General features: G+C 40.1%; 1 protein-coding gene across 6 annotated transcripts in view; it reads right to left on the bottom strand.

Moving 5' to 3' along the window:
- Positions 1–696: 696 nt before the first annotated feature.
- The window catches only part of cpeb3 (cytoplasmic polyadenylation element binding protein 3), a 190,016-nt gene continuing 167,925 nt past the window's right edge, over positions 697–22,787 (bottom strand). For all 6 annotated transcript variants that reach the window (XM_068052638.1, XM_068052637.1, XM_068052640.1 and 3 more), the window contains one exon: positions 697–5,118. In XM_068052638.1, coding sequence (XP_067908739.1) covers positions 4,891–5,118 — 228 coding nt within the window. In that variant the 3' untranslated portion in view covers positions 697–4,890. The remainder of the gene's footprint in view (positions 5,119–22,787) is intronic.

Raw genomic sequence — 22,787 nt, 5'->3', positions numbered from 1 at the left:
AAGAAATACAACCACGTAAGCTTTGATTGGATCATATGTAATGGTATCTGCAACATGCCCTCACTCCACCAGACCTGGTTCTATGTATTCACATGGGTTATATGTGTCCTTCACATCTGAAAATCTTTGACCAATAAAAGCACTGCACTCTTCAGTGGTTCTAACAAGTTAATGCAATGAAACAAACAGTTTTAAATAAAGACAAAACACCAGATTATTTCTTGCTCCTTATTGCTCAGTAGACTACTTTTTAAATGCTTTTTGGACATTAATGTAATATTACAGTACAACAGATAGAAGTCAGTTACAATGCCATTTTAAAAGCTATAGTCTATCCTTTAATGTGCAAACTTAATTGTGTGAAGTTTTACAAATCATACTACATGTTAGTTCATATCTGCAAAGATAGCAGGGCATCTGTCATCTCACCAGGACTAGGTGTTGTGGAGGAAGAGGATGCAGAAACTCGCCTTCAGGGAGGTAGTGAATTTGAACAAATAAATTGTGCACAAGGGAAAAAAAAAGAGCAGAAAATTTTCACAAAGCCAATTAAATCACTGACAGATCATTTATTGGAACTGGAAACAACATTTTCTAGCAATATACTCAGTTTCTTTGCTAGAAATCAGTATTTTTCCATTGTGCTTATGGTTTGTTATGTTGTAACAGTTCATTAAATGTAATAATATTGGGGTGAACAGGCCAATTTTAAAATTTGATGTTGAGAAAATTCCAAATAAAATTTCAATAGATGAGTATTGCCTGTAGAGGGTGCTGCTTTGCAAATTCAAGTGTTGAAGGACCCAAGATCTTTTGCTCATGAGTTTTCAGCCAATTAGACTGCAAGAGGCTTCTGTGGTTTTAATAACAGCTGCAGATCATTCCAACACTCGTCAATGATCATGCAAAATCATGACAAATGTTATTGCTTCATACAACTAAGTTTAATAAGATTTACTTGTTAGTACAGAAAAATTAAAGTCCAAACTACAAACTTAAGCATTGATAAGCAGTAGCAGCATTGAGCTCCATGTTTAGTCACAGTACTGCAGTTCCGTACAAGCATTAGTCCAAGCCAAAATGTATATGCTGTGTAAGAGTACTAGCTAAACAATCTAGGAGAACAGTAAAAGATACATTTAAAATTAGTAGTTTGTTTAGAAACAAAGACAGCCTAGCTTTGAACACTCTAAAAATGATGTTTTCCATTATTTAACAGCAAAGTTACAAATACTTGTACTGTATACCCCAATACAACTACATCCAGAAAAGTTTGGCTATATTATGTTTATTTAGTATTAGCACCTTAATGTTAAGTGAACTGACTCAATACGAAAAGTGGTGCATTAGCTATGAATTTTGTGCAAAAAAAATTGCAGGATTTTCACATTTACCTATAGATTTCTGGCAGGCTACCCATTTGGGGTATAAAGTAATTGCTTGCATTTATGAATACTTGGTGGCATATTTTCAACACTGTAGCAGCTGAGTCTGAGAGGAAAAGTTTGGTTAGTAACTAGAAAGAAAGATCAAGTGGATGTACAAAGCAGTACAAAAACTGGTTGTTACAAACAATCCAGCCTTCACAAAAAAAAAAGGCATTTCCCATCTCCAAAAATCCATGCCTGATCATTCAGCAAGACAGATCGATTCCCCACATACAACTATGATTCTTTTCCCCCCACAATAGCACAACATTTTGTCTGCTCCATTCTGATCGTTTTATTTCCCATTCATTCAATTACATCATCAATCACTCTACATTGCCAGCCGTTTGTCTTTACCACACTACTGTAAACCACTTCAGCAAGTTAATACATGAAGCTTTGCATTTCAAAACTAGACACTTTAACAATATTACAAATGTTTCAGCTCCAAAAAAATAAAACTGAAAATAAACTTTAAAGAATTAGCATCATAAAATTAATTTATTCCAAGTAAAAATACAAAATAATATTGGACATTGACCAGATATGAAAGTCTCTCCCAGAAATGACTATTATGGTGAGAAAAGCAGTCTGTAAAGAAAAATAACTAAAATAAAAATGAAAAATATGTAAATATGTTTAAATCCTCTGGTTTTAGCAAAAATCTCTAAAAATAACAATGAATATTTGTATCAGTACAAAGGCTACATTACTATTGAAAAAATACTAGCATGAAGAAAGGTACACATTTGACAGTAGAAAAATGATTGTGAATTACAATGTTTAAAGTTTGCAATGAAAATAAATCTTCAATAAAGATTCATGCTTTTGATTTTTTTTTTACAAACAGTACAAACAGTATTGCACATTACAACAAAGATTTGAGGTTAAGTTAGCCTTCAAAATTGACTAATTCAAGTCTCCAACATCAAGAGAAGGCCACGTATGGACCTGATGCACCAAGGGGCTCCCAGTCAAGTTACAATTTGAACACCTTAGAAATAACATTCTCAATCTGAAGGACCTCATTTATATTCATTAACAAGTAAACAAATTGGGGCATGTTATAACTTAACTTAAAAAGATATCCATACAAAAATAACATGAACAGAAGAATTCTTTCACAATTCTGGTCAGTCATACTTAAAGGATTAATGATAAATACACAAATTAAGTGAAAAATATTTTAATTCCACTTTCTACCAACAGCTTCCAGCACCAATGGAGATGTGTCTATCCCAAGCCGTTTCTTTTATTAACTATTTCTTTACATTCCAGCTTTTAAATTCATACATTAAACTATATAAGGGGAAAATGGTTTATAAATGTTCACTTTTCCACATTTAGGTAGATTTTTTTTTATTTAAAGACTTGTACTGTAGCTAACTACAATTTTCCATATTAAAGTTATAAAGCTCTAGCTCCTTCAGTTTCCAAAAAAGCAAATAAGCATGAAAAAAATAAAATTACCCATCTGTTAAATCATTTCCTCGCAGAATTAAATTAATATATATTTTTAGAATAAACTTACTTAGAAAATATCAATTTCTTTCCTATATTTCAAAATTGAGGTATTGCAAAAGATCATGTCAGTCAGAAAGCACGCCTTAAAAAATCAGCTGACTGTTGAAAACTGTCCAGATACAAAAAGTAGTGCATAACAAATGTCTTATACAGATAATGAAAAAACATAGAAAAACATGCCTGGGCAAGAAAGCAATATCACAAAAAGCCCAGAAGTTAACCTCCAAAGGGATAATAAGCGATTTACCAGTAAAAAAGTAATTTCTTCTTCTTTTTCAAAAAAAATTCCATTTCAATGCCAATATTTGCAACTAAACACTGAAAAATAACTAAAAAAAAATAAAGACTTACTGGACACAAACAGGACATCACAACACACAAATGACTCAACAATTAGTATCAAATCTACTATGCGGTGTCATATCCAGTCAGATTGTCCCCAGAGCTGCTGAAGGTCACTGTGTACAAACCCCCACTGTTGGTACACTTAGCCTGTGTTTGGTTGAAATCTGCAGCCCCACTATACATGCTAAAAAATGTCCACTAATTAGCAGATCTTATTAGAATTCAAGCTTTGCAGGATATACCCAGGGATTTGGGGAGTTTATTCTGAACCAGAAAACAGACATCTCCATTTTGACTTTGTGCAGACAGTTCTTTAGCATTAGTTTCCTTTCCTAATGTGCCTACTTGTCAGTCCGACAAATATATTGGTAGTGTATGAGCTCTTTGGTTTTCTGGACAAGGTCTGAAGCTATGTAAATGGTGCAAGCAGCAGGATTTTTTTTTTTTTAAACTGAGCTCACTGTTTATACACTGGTTATGAAGCATCACTTACTTCTAGGTCAGACATCACAATGGTTACTTTTATCACAGTACTATACATAATCACCTTACTATATAAAAATTGCACAATAAGTGATCACCGCAGAGTACTTCACCTATCAACATAACTTTGAGATTTCCTACATCTATAAGTATTTGTGATATCTGTAATGCTTTAATGGACACAGATTCAAACTCCATAAGCATTTACATTACTGAGGCATGCCTTCCTCCAGTTAATAGCCAATTCTCTCATACTGAAATTTCTTTTTTCTGTAGCCTACATAGTTTTTTTGTGCACTGGTGGGCAGGTTGTCAGCAGATATAAGAGACATGATACACAAAATTTATTGCATGCAGCAACCTGGTTAAGTAAACATGCAGTCAATTCTACTGACCTTCCTCTGGAGCTTTCTCCATGCTATACTGCATTTTTCCTGGCAGCATTATGCTCCACATTTATTTATAACCCTAGCCTGATAGAGTACTATGATATCTGCAATACCATTTATTTAGCAGCAAAAGCTATTGCAGCATACATTTACATAACACTAAGAAAGACCTAACCAAAAAAACCCCAGCAAAATCAAATTGAGTTTATGAGGTATTATTCTTGCAAGTCAAAATGGAGAGCAAAAAAGGCTTATTTTTAGGGTGTTATCCTAAATGATCCAAAATGTATAATTCCTAAATATTTGAGAAGAATGTTTTGCTACATATGCCACCTACAGTGTGTTACCTTTGGTAAATCTTCTAGGGGCAAGTCTAAGTTTCTGAAAATAAGTGCATGCTCCTGTCATGGGAAACAGTTACGTGAGCATCAACCTGGCAGTGGCTGATGGCATATCAGCTACAAGTCCTAAATCACAATGCAAAGTCCAACATTAAACAAAAAAGGTACCAAGCAGATGTTTGAGAGTCAAAGTGCAGATTCAGTACAATTACTCTGAAATTTTATATACCAATCTTGGATGAGTTCAGTAATGTGACTTCAACAAAAAAAAAACACAAAACACATTCATTATCTGAGGAAGAATGCACCAATTTCCAGAACCCTCTCAGCCCTGAGGCAGCGCTCTCCACTCCAGTATTTGTTGGTAGACTATAAGATGCTTCAGCTCCAGCGAAATGGGACGTGACGTGGGCGATCACCTCCTTCCTTCACCAGAGGCTTGTGAAATTCTCTGCCAGCGCGTGAATGTATGCTTGCCCAGCAGTATTCACAGTAATACTGCAAACAGGTAACATTGGCACAGAAGAAAGGAGCAAACTTCCCACCACAACGGGCACCTTGACATTCATCACACATCTGATCATCCAGGACATATGGCTTGACTTCCACCTGCAGCAGAAAAATAATTATAATTTTTCACATGCTAAATAAACAATATGGTAATCTTTAGAAATCTAAAAGTGAACGTTTATTTATTTATTTAGAGATACAGCACTGAAACAGGCCCTTTGGCCCACCGAGTCTGTGCCCACCATCAACCACCCATTTATACTAATCCCATATTCCTCCCACATCCCCACCTTCTCTATATTCCCCTACCACCTACCTATACTAGGGGCAATTTATAATGGCCAATTTACCTATCAATCTGCAAGTCTTTGGCTGTGGGAGGAAACCAGAGCACCCGGCGAAAACCCACACGGTTCACAGGGAGAACTTGCAAACTCCACACAGGCAGTACCCAGAATTGAACCCGGGTCGCTGGAGTTGTGAGGCTGCGGTGCTAACCACTGCGCCACTGTGCCTCCCAAAGGAAAATATTTATTAAGTGTGTAATAGGTGGTTTGTAAGCCTACAGTTAGAACTTACAAGAATCCTTAAGGTTTTTATTTATTTAAAAGCCAAATTCCACACAGCTCCCAGATTCTCAGGTTTGTACCATAGATTAAAAAAAAATTCTCTCCCTACTTAAAAGACCCAAACTCCTCCTAGTTGAAAATCAGACTTCAAGATGTCATATATACTGATGTGCTGCATTATATGCGCTGTATGTCATATCTGCCTATGCCATGAATGTGATGCATGTGCAACTCTAGACCAACCTTAGGCAGGTAAAGAAGCTTGGTTAGTGATGGTACTACCAAATCATTCATGGGCATTAAATTCCACCACCTAAAGTACACTCTGTGCCCTCACTTCCTCCAAACTGCATTTAACATAAAGGAGTACTGATTTGCCCCAGAAACATTCCCACAACTCCTGTGGGTCGACCCTGTCAATGGAACAAAACAAACACAGGGATGCTGGCAGAAGAGTCCAAGGTATTGGATGATAGGTAGAACTTCACAGCTTTATCACTTGTTCCTTGACTAAACTGGAGGTCAGCACTATCGACCTGGGAACCAGTCCCCAGATGTTACTCAGGACAACTGGGGTGAGATTGCCCAAGTGCTGTCCTGATGTGATGCCTAGGTTGTTGTTGATAACCTATCAACAGCAGGGAAAAAGATGAACAATTTTTACAAAGATAGCATGTTTGCAAATTATATTTGGACTTGAGTCCTATAAACAGATTGAATCTACACAAGTAACGCATTGTGTAAAGGATGTCTCATTCAGATTTAACTTGGGACATAAGTCTTACAATATTCATATTAATTGATAGGGTGTATGCATCCACCCACTCAGACCTTTACATATGAGGTTTCATACAACATTAGGCTTTATATAAGTCTGTTCAAAGATCCAATTTAGTAAATGCCCAGAGGACAAAAGCTAGCTGTATCGTATAACCAACCTGGTGGAGTGGCTTCAATACAAAGAGACATTGCATTAGATACGAAGAGGTGGCACCCAGTTGATGTAATTAATCAGATTTCTCAACAGTTTAATTACACAATTTCAAACACCCACATCTTAAGTGTGGAAATTTACATGTGGTTCAATTCTGAAATATTCAAGGATTGATTTGTTTTACTATGTTCAATACCATTTGTTCACTGATTGATTCAAAACTCTGCCTCCAATGAACTTGAAGGGTCAAAAAGCAGATCATCTGATTTGATTTAAGGCCAGAAGTGGTAGATCAGGCAAGGTCCTCTCAGGATACCCTCAAGTTCATCCACTCCAATCAAGGTCCCAAAATCACTGAAGTGCCAAAGATGGGAAGGTACTGACAAACACTACATTGCAACTCCAGCAGATCCAGGGTCATCGCACAACCTGCATCCAGAGGCTTAAAGTCAGCAACATCCTGACAGGGAAACAGTGCCCAATATTCTGCTACCACTCAGGGATCATTTATAAATAGCCTTAGACATGTAATAAGACAAGCCCATCTTACAAGATCACCAAGGTGAAGCACACTGGTAGGATTTGGAATACTTATATAAATATAGATCTTTTTATTACTCTTTAGTGTGGATAATTATTTGTTGGAAAGATATTGAAAGATGATAGCTAAGCTTCAGTAGAAGTAATGTGTGACCTGCTGTTCATGGAAAATTGACTGATTTTCAGAAAACTCAGGAATGGATTTTGTGGTTAGCAGTGAAGCAACTGTGCTCACTGCAGACCTGAAAGAAAGCTGCCCACAAAGATATGGCAATCTCTGCGGTGCGGTTTTCACCTTTCCCTACGTCAGTTTGAACCTTGAGGTATCCAACAGTAATGCCATCCAGCAAGCTAAAACAGCCAATCACATTGAGATATTCTCAGACAACAAACCAGGAAGTAAAAAACACTGAATCCCTTCACTTTTAATTTTAAATGTTAGAGAGCAAAATAAATGATTGGGGAACACATATGATTACAAATATGATTAAGGTAGATGTTAAACACATCACACTTTATGATAAATTCCACATTTAAAATTTTTTTTAATGAAAAAAAATTGACATTCAACAAATATAAAATTCTTTCAGGGCCAGTGACGCTGTTTAGCAGTAATTATGAATTGCATATTGTTATGACCAGGTGAGCAATGTGTCTAGAGGTTCACTTGCTGTCTTCACCTAGTCTTATTGTAACAGGGCTTAATTTTAAACACACTGTTTTGAGCTCCCCTTTTTTTTGTAAATCAGTGTTCCCTGTTTCCAATCATCAGACAAATAATTGAGCATAAACAGGCTTTCTTTGGTTTAAAGCAGAAAAATAAAATTTATTAAACCTTAACTCTAATATGGTTCATGCCTGGGGATAGACAACATGCTCACGATAGCATGCACACACGATATAAACAAGCAAGACAGAAAAGAGTAGAAGAGTGAAGTAGAACAGTTTGAGGCAATATCTTGTTACTGTTTCTCAAGCTTACTGTAGTCCTTGGTTGAAGTTATATTCTTGCGTTTTGCTGGGGCCCAGTAATCATAAAACTTTGTTCAAGTGGCAAACCTTTCTCTCTTTTAGTTTCACGTGTCTTCAATGATTTCAGTTCCCTGAGATAAACAGGCAGACAGGTATTCTTCGTTCCAGGAGAGCACACAGCGTTCTAATAGGCAAATCCTTTGTTTTGGGAGTTCAAATTCAAAAAGCTCCCAAGGTGCTCAGCAGGTTAGTCATGTGACTGGCACCATATATGGAACAGTCACTTCAACATCCAGTAGAACTGGTTTGACCACCTCTGTGTATTGGAAAACAGGGACTGGCTCCCCTTTGTTTTCACATTGTCTTGTACTTATGCAGATGTTCTTCCAGTCAGAGATTGCAATTTTTAAAGTTTTAATGTTCATATGGCAACATTAGTGTGTGCTTCACTCTTGGCAGGTGGGGGTTTTGCCTGACAGTATGCAGTTTAAAAACAGTTACACCTCAATAAACAAGGTGTAACTTTTTCCAAGGGTCCTTACAGCGAGACTAACATAAGAGTGGAAGTTCTTGTCAGTTCAATTATTTCTAATTGATACTACTCTGCTGGAACCTCAACAGAGTGCCCCCTGAAAAAGTGCAGAATCACCGACAGTAACTTCCATATTTCTGCATCTAACTGCACATGTGCAAACTCCAGAAGCTGCTGTCAGTTTCAGAGGAACAATAACAGTAAATGATAACAGTGTCACCATCATTACTACTGCAAAATCCAGACCTTAATTTTCCATAGCATAATGCAACTGCTGGAAATAGTAACCAATCAGAATACTGCATCAATCTGCTAGCCTTTATATGAACTTCCTCAATTTCGAGACCGTCCTCTTTCTCCTCCTGATGTGCCTACAGCTTCATACAAACATACAAGATTGACAATCAGGAAAAGACCAGCTGGTCTATCAAGCCGATCCCACACCTCATGATGGCTGGAGCTTCATGACTGGACACCTCTCACCTCCTGTGCCCAGTATTAAAATCTCCTGGCAGAAACAAAAAAAACCCCAAAGGCCTGCAAGGGAATAAAATACTCTGGAATATTACTCTCCAACCCCCTCAGGCGATTGAAATCAGTCCAGGAGATCTCACAGCTGAAGCATTACCTAGAAATGATGTAATCTCAGCCTCAGCCAAGAATGGTCCCATTCCCTCTTGAAACCATACAGGGAGTCAATACCCACCACACCACCCAGCAATTCCAGAGGTTTACTGCACTTTGAGAAAAGAATAAATGGGCTTCCTCTTTATACTGCTGCATGATTAGTTCTCTGACTGGCAAAATTACATGCAGCACACAGTGATGATTTTGAAAATCTTCACTGGACTGTACAGCAGCACAGACAATGGAACTGTTGCTCTAGAACTCCTATGGTGTGCTAATCTCCAGGTTGTCTGCAAGTCAGCCTGCATCAAACAGCACACTTCAGTCACTGCTTCTGCAGTGAAGCACATGCTGTGAAGACATCTTTTCAGACAGCAGTGGTATGGATTATAAATATTCAGATATTAACAGTAACAGACATAACTGCCTGACATATTGCTGAAGATTGTGATCACTCAAAATCATCCTCCTTATCTAATTCATGCAGCAGAGTTGATAATTCAGATTTTGGTGGCTATAATGTGTAATGAATCAGCTGTTGAAAAGACTGCAGTACCCTTGCCTTACAAGGTTAAGACTTTTGCAAAACTACAGAACCACACAAAATGTTCAGTATAAAACTGGATAAATGAGTTAGAGAAACATTGACCAAGGCAAAGAACATAGAAAAATTGGTCCAGAAAAGTAAAATTCAACACCAGGATGGAGAAAGTGAAAAGATGCCCCAGTTAACAAGAAAATAGTTAATTTCATGTGAACACAAGAAATAGAAGACGGCCATATGGCCCATCGAGCCTGCTCCTCCATTCAAAACGATCATGGCTGATCTTAGGATTCAATTCCACTGTCCTGCCCGCTCGCCATATCCCTTGATTCCCTGAGACACCAAAAATCTGTCTATCCCAGCTTTAATTGTATTCAACAATGGAGCATCCACAACCCTCTGGGGTAAAGAATTCCAAAGATTCACAACCGTTTGAGTGAAGTAATTTCTCCTCATCTCAGTCCTAACTGATCAGTCCCTTATCCTGAGACTGTGACCCCATGTATTAGATTCCCCAACCAGTGGAAATAATCTCTGTCTACCCTATCCAGCCCCTTTAGAAGCTTAAATGTTTCAATGAGATCACAACTCATTCTTCTAAACTCCAGGGAATACAGGCCTAATTTACTTAGTCTATCATAAGACATCCCCCTCATCCCAGGGCCCTATCTAATGAACCTTCGTTGCACTGCCTTCAATGCAAGTATATCCTTTCTTAAATGTGGAGACCAAAACTACACACAGCATTCCAGATGTGATCTCACCAAAACCCTGTACAATTGTAGCAATACTTCCTTACTCCTGTACTCCAATCCTCTTGCAATAAAGGACAATATGTTTTTAGCCTTCCTAATTGCTTTCTGTTAACTTTCTGCGTTCCTTGTACAAGCACACCCGAGTCTCTGAACATTGACACTTATAAGTTTCACACCTTTAAAAAAATATTCTAGCTTTTCTATTCTTATGACCAAAGTGCATAACTTCACACTTCCCTACATTATACTTCATCTGCCATCTTGTTGCCCACTCATTTAACCTGTCTATATCTCTTTGCAGCCTCTCTGTCTTTCCCCACAGCTTACCTTTCCACCTACCTTTGTATCAATAAACTTAGATGCATCGCTCTCTGTCTCCACATCTAAGTCGTTAACGTAGATTGTAAATAGCTCAGATCCAGCACTGATCCTTGCAGCATTCCACTATTTACTGCCTGCCAACTTGAAAATGCCCCGTTTATGCCCACTTGTTGCTTCCTGTCCGTTAACCAATCATCTATCCATGCTAATATATTACCCCAATTCCATGAGCCCTTAGCTTGCCAATTAACTTTCTGCGTGGCACCTTATCGAATACCTTTTGGAAATCCAGGTATACTACATCTACTGGTTCCCCTTTATCCACCCTAATATCATTAAAAAACTTGAATAAATTTGTCAAATAGGACTTCCCTTTAGTAAAACCATGTTGACTTGTTCTAAGCACACTGTGCTTTTCTAAGTGCATTAAGACTTCCTTAATAATATACCAGCATTTTTTCCAACGAATGATGTTGAACTAACTGGTCTGTAGTTCCCTGTTTTCTCCCTTCCCTCCTTTCTTGAAAAGCAGTGTAACATATGCCAACTTCCAAACTGATGGGACCATTCCTGAATCTAAGGAATTTTGGAAAATCATAGCTAGTGCATCCACTATATCTGCAGCTGTCTCTTTTAGAACCCTAGGATGTAGGCCATAAGGTCCTGGAGATTTGTCAGATTTTAGTCCCTTAAGTTTCTCCAATACTTTTTCTCTGCTGCTATGAATGTCCTTAATTTTCTCACTCTTTTTAGCCTCTTGGTTACTGCCTATTTCTGGTATGGAACTGGTGTCTTCTACTGTGAAGACAGACACAAAATATTTGTTCAATTCCTCTGCCATTTCCTCATTCCGCATGATAAATTTCTCCTGTCTGTTTCCGAGGGACCAATATTTACTGTAGCTACTCTCTTCCTTTTGATATACCTATAAAAGCTCTTGCAATTTGTTTTTGCGTTACTGGCTAGTTTACTCTCATTCTATTTTTTCCTGTTACTTTAAAACAACTTTTTGGTGGCCCTTTGCTGGTTTCTAAAACACTTCCAAACCTCAGACTTGCTACTCTTTTTTGCAACATTGTAAGCCTTTTCTTTTAATCTAATACTATCCTTAACTTCTGGAGTGAGCCATAGATGGGTCTTTCTGGCTGAGTTTTTGCTTTTCAAAGGAATGTATTTTTGTTGAACATTTTGGATTGTTTCTTGAAAGGTTTCTCACTGTTCATTTACCATCATACCTTTTAGTGTATTTACCCAATTTACCTTAGCCAGTTCTCCCTCATGCCTACGTAATTGGCTTTATGTTTAAGATTCTTGTTTGTGATTGGAGCTCATCACTTTCAAACATAATATGGAATTCAATGGTATTATGATCACTATTTCTTAGTGGATCTTTTACTATGACATCGCTTATTAACCCTGCTTCATTACACAATTCTAGATCTAAGATAGCTTTATCCCTAAATGGCTCCACAATGGATTGCTCCAAGAAACTGTCCCAAAAACATTCTGCAAACTCATCTTCTGGACCACTCCTGCCAATTTCATTGTCCCAGTCTATATGAAGATTAAACTCCCCCACAATCATTACATTGCTTATGTTACAAATTCCAATAATTTCTTGTTTAATACTCTGTCCAACGGTATAACTACTATTAGGGGGCCTATAAACTACTCCCACCAATATTTTCTGATTCTTGCTATTCCTCATTTCCACCCATACTGATTCTACTTCATGATCTTCTGAGACCAGATCATTTCTCACTAATACCCTTTACCATCAGTGCTACCCCTCCTCCTTTGCTATTCTGTCTTTCTGAAATATTGTGTACCCTGGAATATTTATTTCCCAACCTTGATCACCATGCAACCATGTCTCTGTGATGGCAATTAGATCTAAATCATGTACCTCTATTTGTGCCACTAGTTCAACTATCGTTTTGCAGATGCTTGTGCATTGATATATAGAACATTTAATGTCATTCTTTTGCTTCTGTTCCCTTCAATGACCTTATTTGCTGATGTGCAATTTCTGTTGAAGTCTCTGTCCCTTCCTGCTTGTCTTTACCCACAATGCTATACTGTTCCGATGCCTTGGCCTTTCTCTTTGCATTTCAAAATCTCACCTCTCCCGAACCCTCCCCCCACTCTTAGTTCACAACCTCCAGTCTTATCTGCTGGCTCCCTCGAGTTTGTACGCACTGTCCCTTCTTGCCACATTCTGATTATCTTCATTGCTATCTTGCTCTCTTACCTTCACTTCTCTCTTTAAAATTATCACATCTTGCCTCACTTGATCCCTCACCCCTACTATTTAGTTTAAAGCCCTCTCTACTGCCCCAGTTATATGACTCACCAGAACACTGGTCCCAGCACAGTTCAGGTGTAGACTGTCCCAACAGTATAGTTCCCACTTTCCCCAGAACTGGTGCCAATGCCCCATGAATCGAAACCTATTTAGAACCATAGAAAATATACGGCACAGAAGGAGACCAGCCAGTCGCGTCCGTGCTGGCCAAAAAAACTAGCCGCCCAATCTAATCCCACCCTCCAGCACCTGGCCCATAGCCTTGCAGGTTACAGCACTTCAGGTCCATATCCAGGTACCTTTTAAAAGAACTGAGGGTTTCTGCCTCCACCACCATTCCTAGCAGTGAATTCCAGACACCCACCACCCTCTGGGTGAAAAGTTTTTCCTCAAATCCCCTCTAATCCTTCTACCAATCACCTTAAATCTGTGCCCCCTGGTAATTGACCTCTTCGTTGGGGAAACAAGTCCTTCCTGTCTACTCTATCTAGGCCCCTCATAATTTTGTACACCTCTATTAAGTCACCCCTCAGCCTCCTCTGTTCTAAGGAAAACAACCCTTGCCTATCCAATCTTTCCTCATAGCTGCAACGTTTGAGCCCTGGCAACATTCTTGTAAATCTCCTCTGTACTCTCTCCAGAGACATTGTCTTTTCTGTAATGTGGTGACCAGAACTGTACACAATATTTCAACTGTGGCCTAACCAGCGTTTTATACAGTTCCAGCATTACTTCTCTGCTTTTGCATTCTATACCTCAGCCAATAAAGGAAAGCATTCCATCTGCCTTCTTCACCACCCTATCTATCTGTCCTGCCACCTTAAGGGACCTGTGGACATGCACTCCAATGTCTCACTTCTTCTACCCCTCTCAATATCCTTCCATTTATTGTGTATTCCCTCACTTTATTTGCCCTCCCCAAATGCATTACCTCACACATATCTGGACTGAATTCCATTTGCCACTTTTCCACCCACTCAACCAAACCACAGATAGGAGTCTACAGCTATCCTCTTCACTATCAACTACATGACCAATTTTTGTGTCATCAGCAAATTTTCCAATCATGTCTCCCACATTTAAGTCCAAATCATTAATATACACCACAAACAGCAAGGGACCCAACACTGAGCCCTGTGGAACTCCACTGGAAACAGCTTTCCATTCGCAAAAACATCCATCAACTACTACCCTTTGTTTCCTGGCCCTGAGCCAATTCTGGATCCAACTGCCACATTCCCCTGTATCCTATGGGCTTTCATTTTACTGACCAGTCTGCCAAATGAGACCTTGTCAAATACCTTATTAAAATCCACGTAGACCACACCCACTGTACTACTCTCATCAATCTTTCTTGTTACTTCCTTAAAAAACTCAATTACGTTAGTAAGACATGACCTTCCTTTAACAAATCCATGCTGACTATTCCTGATTAATCCGTGCCTAAGTGGCAGTTTATTCCATCTCAGAATTGATTCTAATAATTTACCCACCACCAAGGTCAGACTGACTGGCCTATAATTATTTGCCTATCCCTCGCACCCTTTTTAAACAATGGTACAACATTCACAGACTTCCAATTGTCTGGTACCTCGCCTGTATCTAGTGAGGATTTAAAGATGATCCTCAGCGCATCCGCTATTTCCTCCCTGGCTTCCTTTAACAACCTGGGATGCAATACATCCAGCTCTGGTGATTTATCCACTTTCAAGGATGTCAGACCCTCTAGTACTTCCTCTCTCATTATGCTTATTGTATCTTATATTTCACACCCCTCCTCTTTAACTACAATGTCTACATCAACTCTCTCCTTTGTGAAGACAGTTTCAAAATACTCATTAAGATCCCTGCCCACATCTTCTGCATCCACGCATAAGTTCCCTTGTACATCTCTGATAGGCCCTACCCTTTCCTTAGTTATCCTTTTGCTCTTAATGTACTGATAAAATATCTTTGGCTTTTTCTTGCTTTTACCTGCCAATAATTTTTCATGTCCTCTCTTTGCTTTTCTAATTTCCTTTTTTACTTTACCCCTGCACTTTCTGTACTCCTCTAGGCTTTCTAAAGTTTCAAGATATTTGTGATCGTCATAAGCTTTCTTTTTCTGCTTTAACTTACCCTGTAAGCTTCTAGATAACTGGGGGCTCTAGATTTGGCAGTACCACCCCTTTACCTTTGTGGGGACATGCCTACACTGTGCCTGTAGTATCTTGCTTTTGAATGCCTCTCACTGGTTTGCCACTGATTTTCCTTCAAGTAGCTGTATCCAGTCCACTTTTGCCAAATCACCTCTCAGTTTCTTAAAATTTGCCTTGCTCCAATTTAGAACATATATTCCTGTTTTATCTTTGTCCTTTTCCATGATTATGCTAAAACTTACTGTATTATGGTCACCATCTCCAAAATGGTCACCCACTGTTACTTCCTCCGCTTGCCCAGCTTAATTTCCTAAGACTAAATCTAGAATTGTGTCCCCTCTCATTGGGCTTGTTACGTGCTGGCTAAAAAGGTTCTCTTGAACGCAGTTCAAGAATTTTGTCCCCGCTGTGCCCTTCACACTGTTTGTATACGAACATACGAATTAGGAGCAGGAGTAAGCCACTCGGCCCTTCAAGCCTGCTCCGCCATTCAATAACGTTCATGGCTGAACTGATTACTCCACATTTCCACCTACAATGTTCCACCCCCTTGCTTATCAAGAATCTATCTACCTCTGCCTTACAAGTGTTCAAAGACTCTGCTTCCACTAGCTTTTGAGGAAGAGAATTCCAAAGACTCGTGAACCTCAGAGAAAATATTTCTCCTCATCTCAGTCTTAAATGGGCAACCCCTTATTTTTTTTTTAAAAAACAGTGACAGTTTGAGATTTACCCACAAGGGGAAGCGGCTTTCCACATCCACCCTGTCAAGACCCCTCAAGATCTTGTGTATCGATCAAGTCGCCTCTTACTCTTCTAAATTCCAGTTAATATTGGGGCAGTTGAAATCCCTATAGAATGCCCTATAGTTTTTGCACTCAAATCTGCCTACATATTTGTTCTTCTACCTCCCTCTCACTATTTGGGGCTCCAAAGTACACTAAGTAGTATGGCTGGCCCTTTTTTATTACTCCCACACCAATCTTTGAGCCACGCATTCAACTGCCTAATCTCATTTATCCTACGCCAATTTGCTCGTGGCTCAGTTAATAACCCAGAGATTATCTTTGAGGTTCTGCTTTTTAATTTAGCCCCTAGCAGCTCATACTTAATATGCAGAACCACTTTCCTAGTCCTATCTATGTCATTGGTACCCATGTGGACCATGTCAACTGGATCCTTCCCCTCCCACTGCAATTTCCTCTCCAATCCTGAGCAAATGTCCCGAACCCTGGCAGGCAACACAGCTGCCTGGACTCACTCTTGGTTGCAGAGAATGGTGTCTCACCCCCTGACTGCACTGTCCCCCACTACCAATACATTCCTATTTACTCCTCCCACTTGAATGGCTTCCTGTACCACGGTGCCATAATCCGTTTGCTCATCCACCCTGCAGCCCTAGCTCTCATCCATACAAGCTGAGAGAACCTCAAACCCGTTGGACAACTGCAAGAGCTGAGGCTTCTCCACCTCAGCCTTCTCAATCCCCTTACCTGCCTCACTTGCAGTCACATCCTCCTGTTCCTGACCACTGGCCAAATCAGAAGACCCTATCCTATGGGGTGCGACTGCCTCCTGGAACAAAGTGTCCAGGTAACTTCCCCCTCCCTGATGCATTGCAGCGTCCGTAGTTCGGCCTCCAGCTCACTGACTGAGCCGAAGCTCTTAGAGCTGCAGCCACTTAGCGCAGACATGTTTGCTGTGGATCACACTGGCATCCACCAGCTCCCACATACTGCAGCTGCAACACATCATCTGCCCTGCTATCCTGATTGTGGTTTAAATAGATTTACTAAATTAATAGGAAATATTCACAAACCAATCTATTAAGCTTTACTAGTGTTTGTAAATAAAACCTTACAATTAGTTAATTTACCTGAGTTTTGAAACAAACAATAAAAAAACTCAACTACCTGTTTTCCTGTGTCATCACACTGATTTTTTTTCTCCTCAGAATGATGTCGGTCCACTTTGGTCGCCGAGACTGGCTGTTTTATGCTGCTCACTGGTCTCGCTTGCTCGCTCTCAACATCCGCTGACTGTTAGAATTTTATTAGAAATAACTGCAAATCTTAACAGCTTCCCTGATCTAGTCCTGTTATCCACAGTAATATTTAGACGCCGCATGACAGCAATGAGAGACTTGAGGAATCAGTATCTCAACCAAAAAAAAGTGGAGGCATTAGGAAGAGCTCACCAGAAGTTTGATTCAACCACAGCAAGTAATCTGGGAGCAGAGTAAGAATATGTGCCAACTTTTCACCTCCAAGTATACCAATGCCTTCAACACCTTAACTAAATTAAAATCTGCAGGGATGCTCCCTGCAGGAAAAATCTTCTGTCACCAATGTGGAAAAAATTGCATAAGAGTCAGGGAAAATCATCGAAGATGGCAGGGCAGGTTGAGAAAGCTGATAAATAAGGCATTTGGGATCCTGGGCTTTACAAATAAAGGCACAGAGAACAAAAGCAAGGAAGTTATGATGAATCTTTATAAAAATGGTTAAGCCTCAAATGGAGTATTGTGTCCAATTCTGGGATCTATACTTTAGCAAGGATGTGAAGGCACTGGAGGGATGCAGAAGAGATTTACGAAAATGATTCGAGGGATGAGGGACTTCAGTTACGAGGATCGATTGGAGAAGCTGGTGCTGTTCTCCTTAAAGAGCAGAGCAGGTTGGGAGGGGATTTGGTGGAAATGTTAAAAAAAAAAAAAAATGAGGGGTCTGGACAGAATAGATAGGGAGAAACTGTTCCCTTTGGCCAAAGAGTTACAAATCAGAGGACACAGAGTTAAAGTGACTGACAAAAGATCTAGAGGGGACATGAGGAAAAAGTTTTTTTTTAATGCAGAAAATGGTTAGGATCTGGAATGCACTGTCTGCAAGGCACATTCAATCGTGGCTTTCAAAATGGAATTGAATAATTATCTGAAGAGAAAAGATTCGCAGGATTACAGGGAAAAGCTGGTGGATTGGAATGGCCTCCTTCTGTATAACCATTCTATGAAAATCCTAGCACAATGGCATATTCATAACACATGATGGCCAGTTAATAACATCTGTTTGAGTATCTTATGTATTTTTTAATGTTGGTTTTACTTATGTTAGTGTTCATACAGGCATGAAAGTTCATGATTACATTCTCTGATTTCCTCTTTAATGATTTGGCAATGAGATTATCTCATTCACAGGACTACATGTATGACAAACAGCGTAAGCAGCATGCTATAGACAGAGCTATGCGATCCCACAACCAACGAATCAGATCAAAGCTCCACCGTCCTGCAACATCCAGTCATGAATGATGGTGGACAACTAAACAGAGGAGGCGACTCCAAAACATCCCCATCCTCAAATGATGGAGAAGCTTAGCACATCTGTACAAAAGACAAGACTGAAGCATTTGCAACCATCTTCAGTCAGGAGTGCCGAGTGGATGATACATCTTGGCCTCAGAGATCCCCAGCATCTGAGATGCCAGTCTTCAGCCAATTCGATGCACTCCATATATGTAAAAATAGCTGAAGACAGTGAATACAGCAAAGGCCATTGGCCCTGCCAACATCCGGCTGTAGTACTTGTTACGATCATCTGGCTTATGGTTTATATTAATTTTATAGAGGTAGCTATTAATTTGGGAATTGAATTTTTTTTAATGCAAGACAAATGAAAACAACTGGTTTGAGAAGCTACCAAGCAAACCTCGGGTGGTTACGAATCAAAGGATGGTCTATGTTTATTTAGTAAGTTCACATTGGGAAGTGTAAAGACCTTACACAATGGGAACCCCTCTTAACTTGATGGAGATGAAAATGTCTGCAGCTGCTGCAATCAGGGGATTAAATTATTCATATGATTTCCCAAATAAGAGAGATTTGGAGTTGGAAATAATTAGTTTAAATTGCTACCTGGGACATCCCATGTGTAGCACTTGCTATGAAGATAGATGATGCAGAGTGTGTCTGTCAGATTTTCTGTGTGCTTTCAGACACAGTCAGTTGGTTTTTGGAAGTCAGTTGGACTCAGGAACAAAGAGGCCATCAGGAACTGTTTTGAGCAAGGCCTGTGCTCAAGCTGGGATGTCCAGATCTAGGAGATCTGATACCTCAGAAGACAGCTAAGGAATTAAGAAAATTGAAGTGAATTCTCAAGAGCTGTGGTACACTTATGATTGGCCTTAGGAAAAGTGAACAAATCATCAAGTTCCTGTAACATAGGGGAATTTTTGGTGTGGAGGTAACAGTAAAATAGGAGTGTTTAGTTGAGATTTAGAGTTTGAAGTATATGTCTTAATGTTCTGTTATGCTTCAAATATAACTGTTTCCAAATTGCATTGCTGTTTGTCGTCTTTTGCTTTGTTTAACTCTTGTACAGTAAAGTTTTTTGTTTAAAACTTGAAATCTTGTGGCGTAATTCTTTCAGTAATAACTGGGAATTTGACTTTCTCTTCTTAAAAGTTAATGATCCCGAACGGGATCCTAACATACTGAAGATTTCTTTTGGGCCTCCTTATCTCGAGAGACAATGGATACGCGCCTGGAGGTGGTCAGTGGTTTGTGAAGCAGCGCCTGGAGTGGCTATAAAGGCCAATTCTGGAGTGACAGGCTCTTCCACAGGTGCTGCAGAGAAATTTGTTTGTTGGGGCTGTTGCACAGTTGGCTCTCCCCTTGCGCCTCTGTCTTTTTTCCTGCCAACTACTAAGTCTCTTCGACTCGCCACAATTTAGCCCTGTCTTTATGGCTGCCCGCCAGCTCTGGCGAATGCTGGCAACTGAAGATTAGTGTTCCAAAATTAGCCATGCCCTTAGCTAAGCTGTTCCAGTACAGGTACAACGTAGGCATCAACGAGGGCTAGAGCCACTCAGCTCCAGATCTCATTATAGCTTTGGTCCAAGCATGTTCAAAAGAGCCAAATTCCAGAGGTGAGGTGAGATGAGAGTGGCCCCAGGAGACATCAAGGCAGTATTTGACTGAGTGTGGCATCAAGGAGGCCTAGCAAAATTGAAGTCAATGGGAACCAGTGTAAAACTCTCTTCTTGTCAGAGTCCCACTGAGCACAAAGGAACATGGTTGAGGTTGTTGGGGGCCGATCATCTCAGCCCCAGATAATCACTGCAGGAGTTCCTGAGGGTACTGTCCTAGGCCCAACCATCTTCAGCTGCTTATCAATAACCTTCCCTCCAACATACGGTCAGAAGTGCGGATGTTCGCTGATGATTGCACAGCATTCAAGACCATTCACAACTCCTCAGATACTGAAGCAGTCCGTACCTGCAGGCAGCAAGATCTAGACAACATTGAGGCTTAGGCTGGTAAGTGGCAAGTAACATTTGCACCCCACAAGTGCCAGGCGATGACCATCTCCAACAAGAGAGAGTCTAACCATCTCACGTTGACATTCAACAGCTTTGCCATTGCTGAATCCCCCACCATCAAAATCCTGGGGTCACCATTGAACAGAAACTTAACTGAACCAGCTATATTGTCATGCTAGGCCCCCACCTGTCAAGAATGAGGCACATTAATTTTGTCATGAACATTGATTTTAAACTGTTACTGGAGTGAAGAAAGGACTTGTTAAACAGATCAGCTGTGGCTGGAAAAGATATTTGCATATTAACAGACAGTATTTGGAAGGACAAAGCAGCCATTCCCTGACACATTCAACCCACAATGAACTTTTGATCACCAGACGTTGAAGGTGGGGGAGCTCGCATTCCTGGTTGACTGCTAAGATGGCTGAGTACACAAATGGACATGATCAAACCAGCTAGTCACATGACTAACCTGCTGGGCAACCTGAGTTTTAATCATTTGTACAGTTTGGGCGGAAAGTGGTTTGCTCCTGGACTGAGAAGATCTCTCTCTCCTGTCTGCTTCCATCTCTTTCTCACAAGCCTCTGAATCCACTGAAGACACATGAACCCCAAGACCGAAAAGTCTCCTACAGTGAACAAGGTTTAAGAATAATAATGTGCCCCAATTAAAAGCAAGATCTACCCTCAATCAAGGACTCTACAGTGAGCTCGAAGAACTGTAACGACTCTTCAGAGTTGTTTGGGTGGCACAGTGGTGCAGTGGTTAGCTCGAAGTGATAACTACTGTCAACCAGACGAAAAACAACAAAGCTTCCGGTCCTGACAATAACCCTGCGGAAGTATTGAAACAGAGGAGATATACTGATCTTACGCAGACATGCCCTATTTGTGAAGCTCTGGTAGAATGAAGAAATTCCAAGTGATTTAGAGATAGTGATGATCACAATCTTCAAGAAAGGAGACAAGTTGAACTGTAGCAACTACAGGGGCATAGCACTGCTCTCAACTGTTGACAAAGTCCTAACTAGGTTATTTCTTAATCACTTCTCATCAATTGCAGAGGAGATCCTTCCAGAGTCCCAGTGTGTCCTCTGACCTGCCAGAGGAACAACCAACGTGATCTTCATGGCACGAACTTCAGGAAAAAAGTGTAGAGAGCAGAATATCCCTTTGTACATGGCTTTCTTCGATCTCACAAAAGATTTTGACTCGGTGAATCAAACTTTGGAAGGTGCTATAGCGAAATGAATGCCCAGCTAAGTTCACAAACATGATCCGTCTCCTACATGACAATATGCAAATAACCGTACTATTCAATGGCTCCACCAGACCCCAATTGCTGAAGGCCAAAACTAAGACAACAATCACTTATGTAATAGAACTACAGTATGCTGATAGCGCAAAGGTTAGTACTCACTCTGAAGAAAAGCTACAACAGATAATTGACCTATTCACCAAAGCCTACAAGAGCATCAGATTTGCCCTGAACATCCTCTACCAATCCACACCAAATACATCAAATCCAATGCCTTCAATTCAGATTCATGGTGAAGTGTTGGAAAATGTGTCTTACTTCCCACATCTTGGAAGCTATCTATCCCAAAAAGCTGACATTGATGAAGAGGTACACCACAGAATCCAACGTGCGCGTTTAATCAATGGTAAATTACGTACTCAAGTTTGAGACTCGCGATATCAGACCTTTGATATTTTGATATTGATACTGATACAGCACTGAAACAGGCCCTTCGGCCCACCGAGTCTGTGCCGACCATCAACCACCCACTTATACTAATCCTACACTAATTCCATATTCCTACCACATCCCCACCTGTCCCTTTATTTCCCTACCACCTACCTATACTGGGGGCAATTTATAATGGCCAATTTACCTATCAACCTGCAAGCCTTTGGCATGTGGGAGGAAACCGGAGCACCCGGAGGAAACCCACGCAGACACAGGGAGAACTTGCAAACTCCACACAGGCAGTACCCAGAATTGAACCCGGGACGCTGGAGCTGTGAGGTTGCGGTGCTAATCACTGCGCCGCCCCTGACACTAAATCTATCAAGCAGTGGTTCTCCCCAGGTTTCCCTAAGGTGCTGAAGCTTGGACAACTTAGAGACACCATGTCAAGGCCCTACAACAAAATTAAAGGTGTTTTAGAAGGATCTTGTGAATGAAGTGGGAGGACAAAAGAACATGAGCCTC

This window comes from Heterodontus francisci, chromosome 20 (assembly GCF_036365525.1).
Source record: "Heterodontus francisci isolate sHetFra1 chromosome 20, sHetFra1.hap1, whole genome shotgun sequence".
In the NCBI taxonomy this organism is placed as follows: domain Eukaryota; kingdom Metazoa; phylum Chordata; class Chondrichthyes; order Heterodontiformes; family Heterodontidae; genus Heterodontus; species Heterodontus francisci.
Note: the sequence above shows the minus strand (reverse complement) of the source record. Positions and strands in the feature narration are given on the sequence as shown.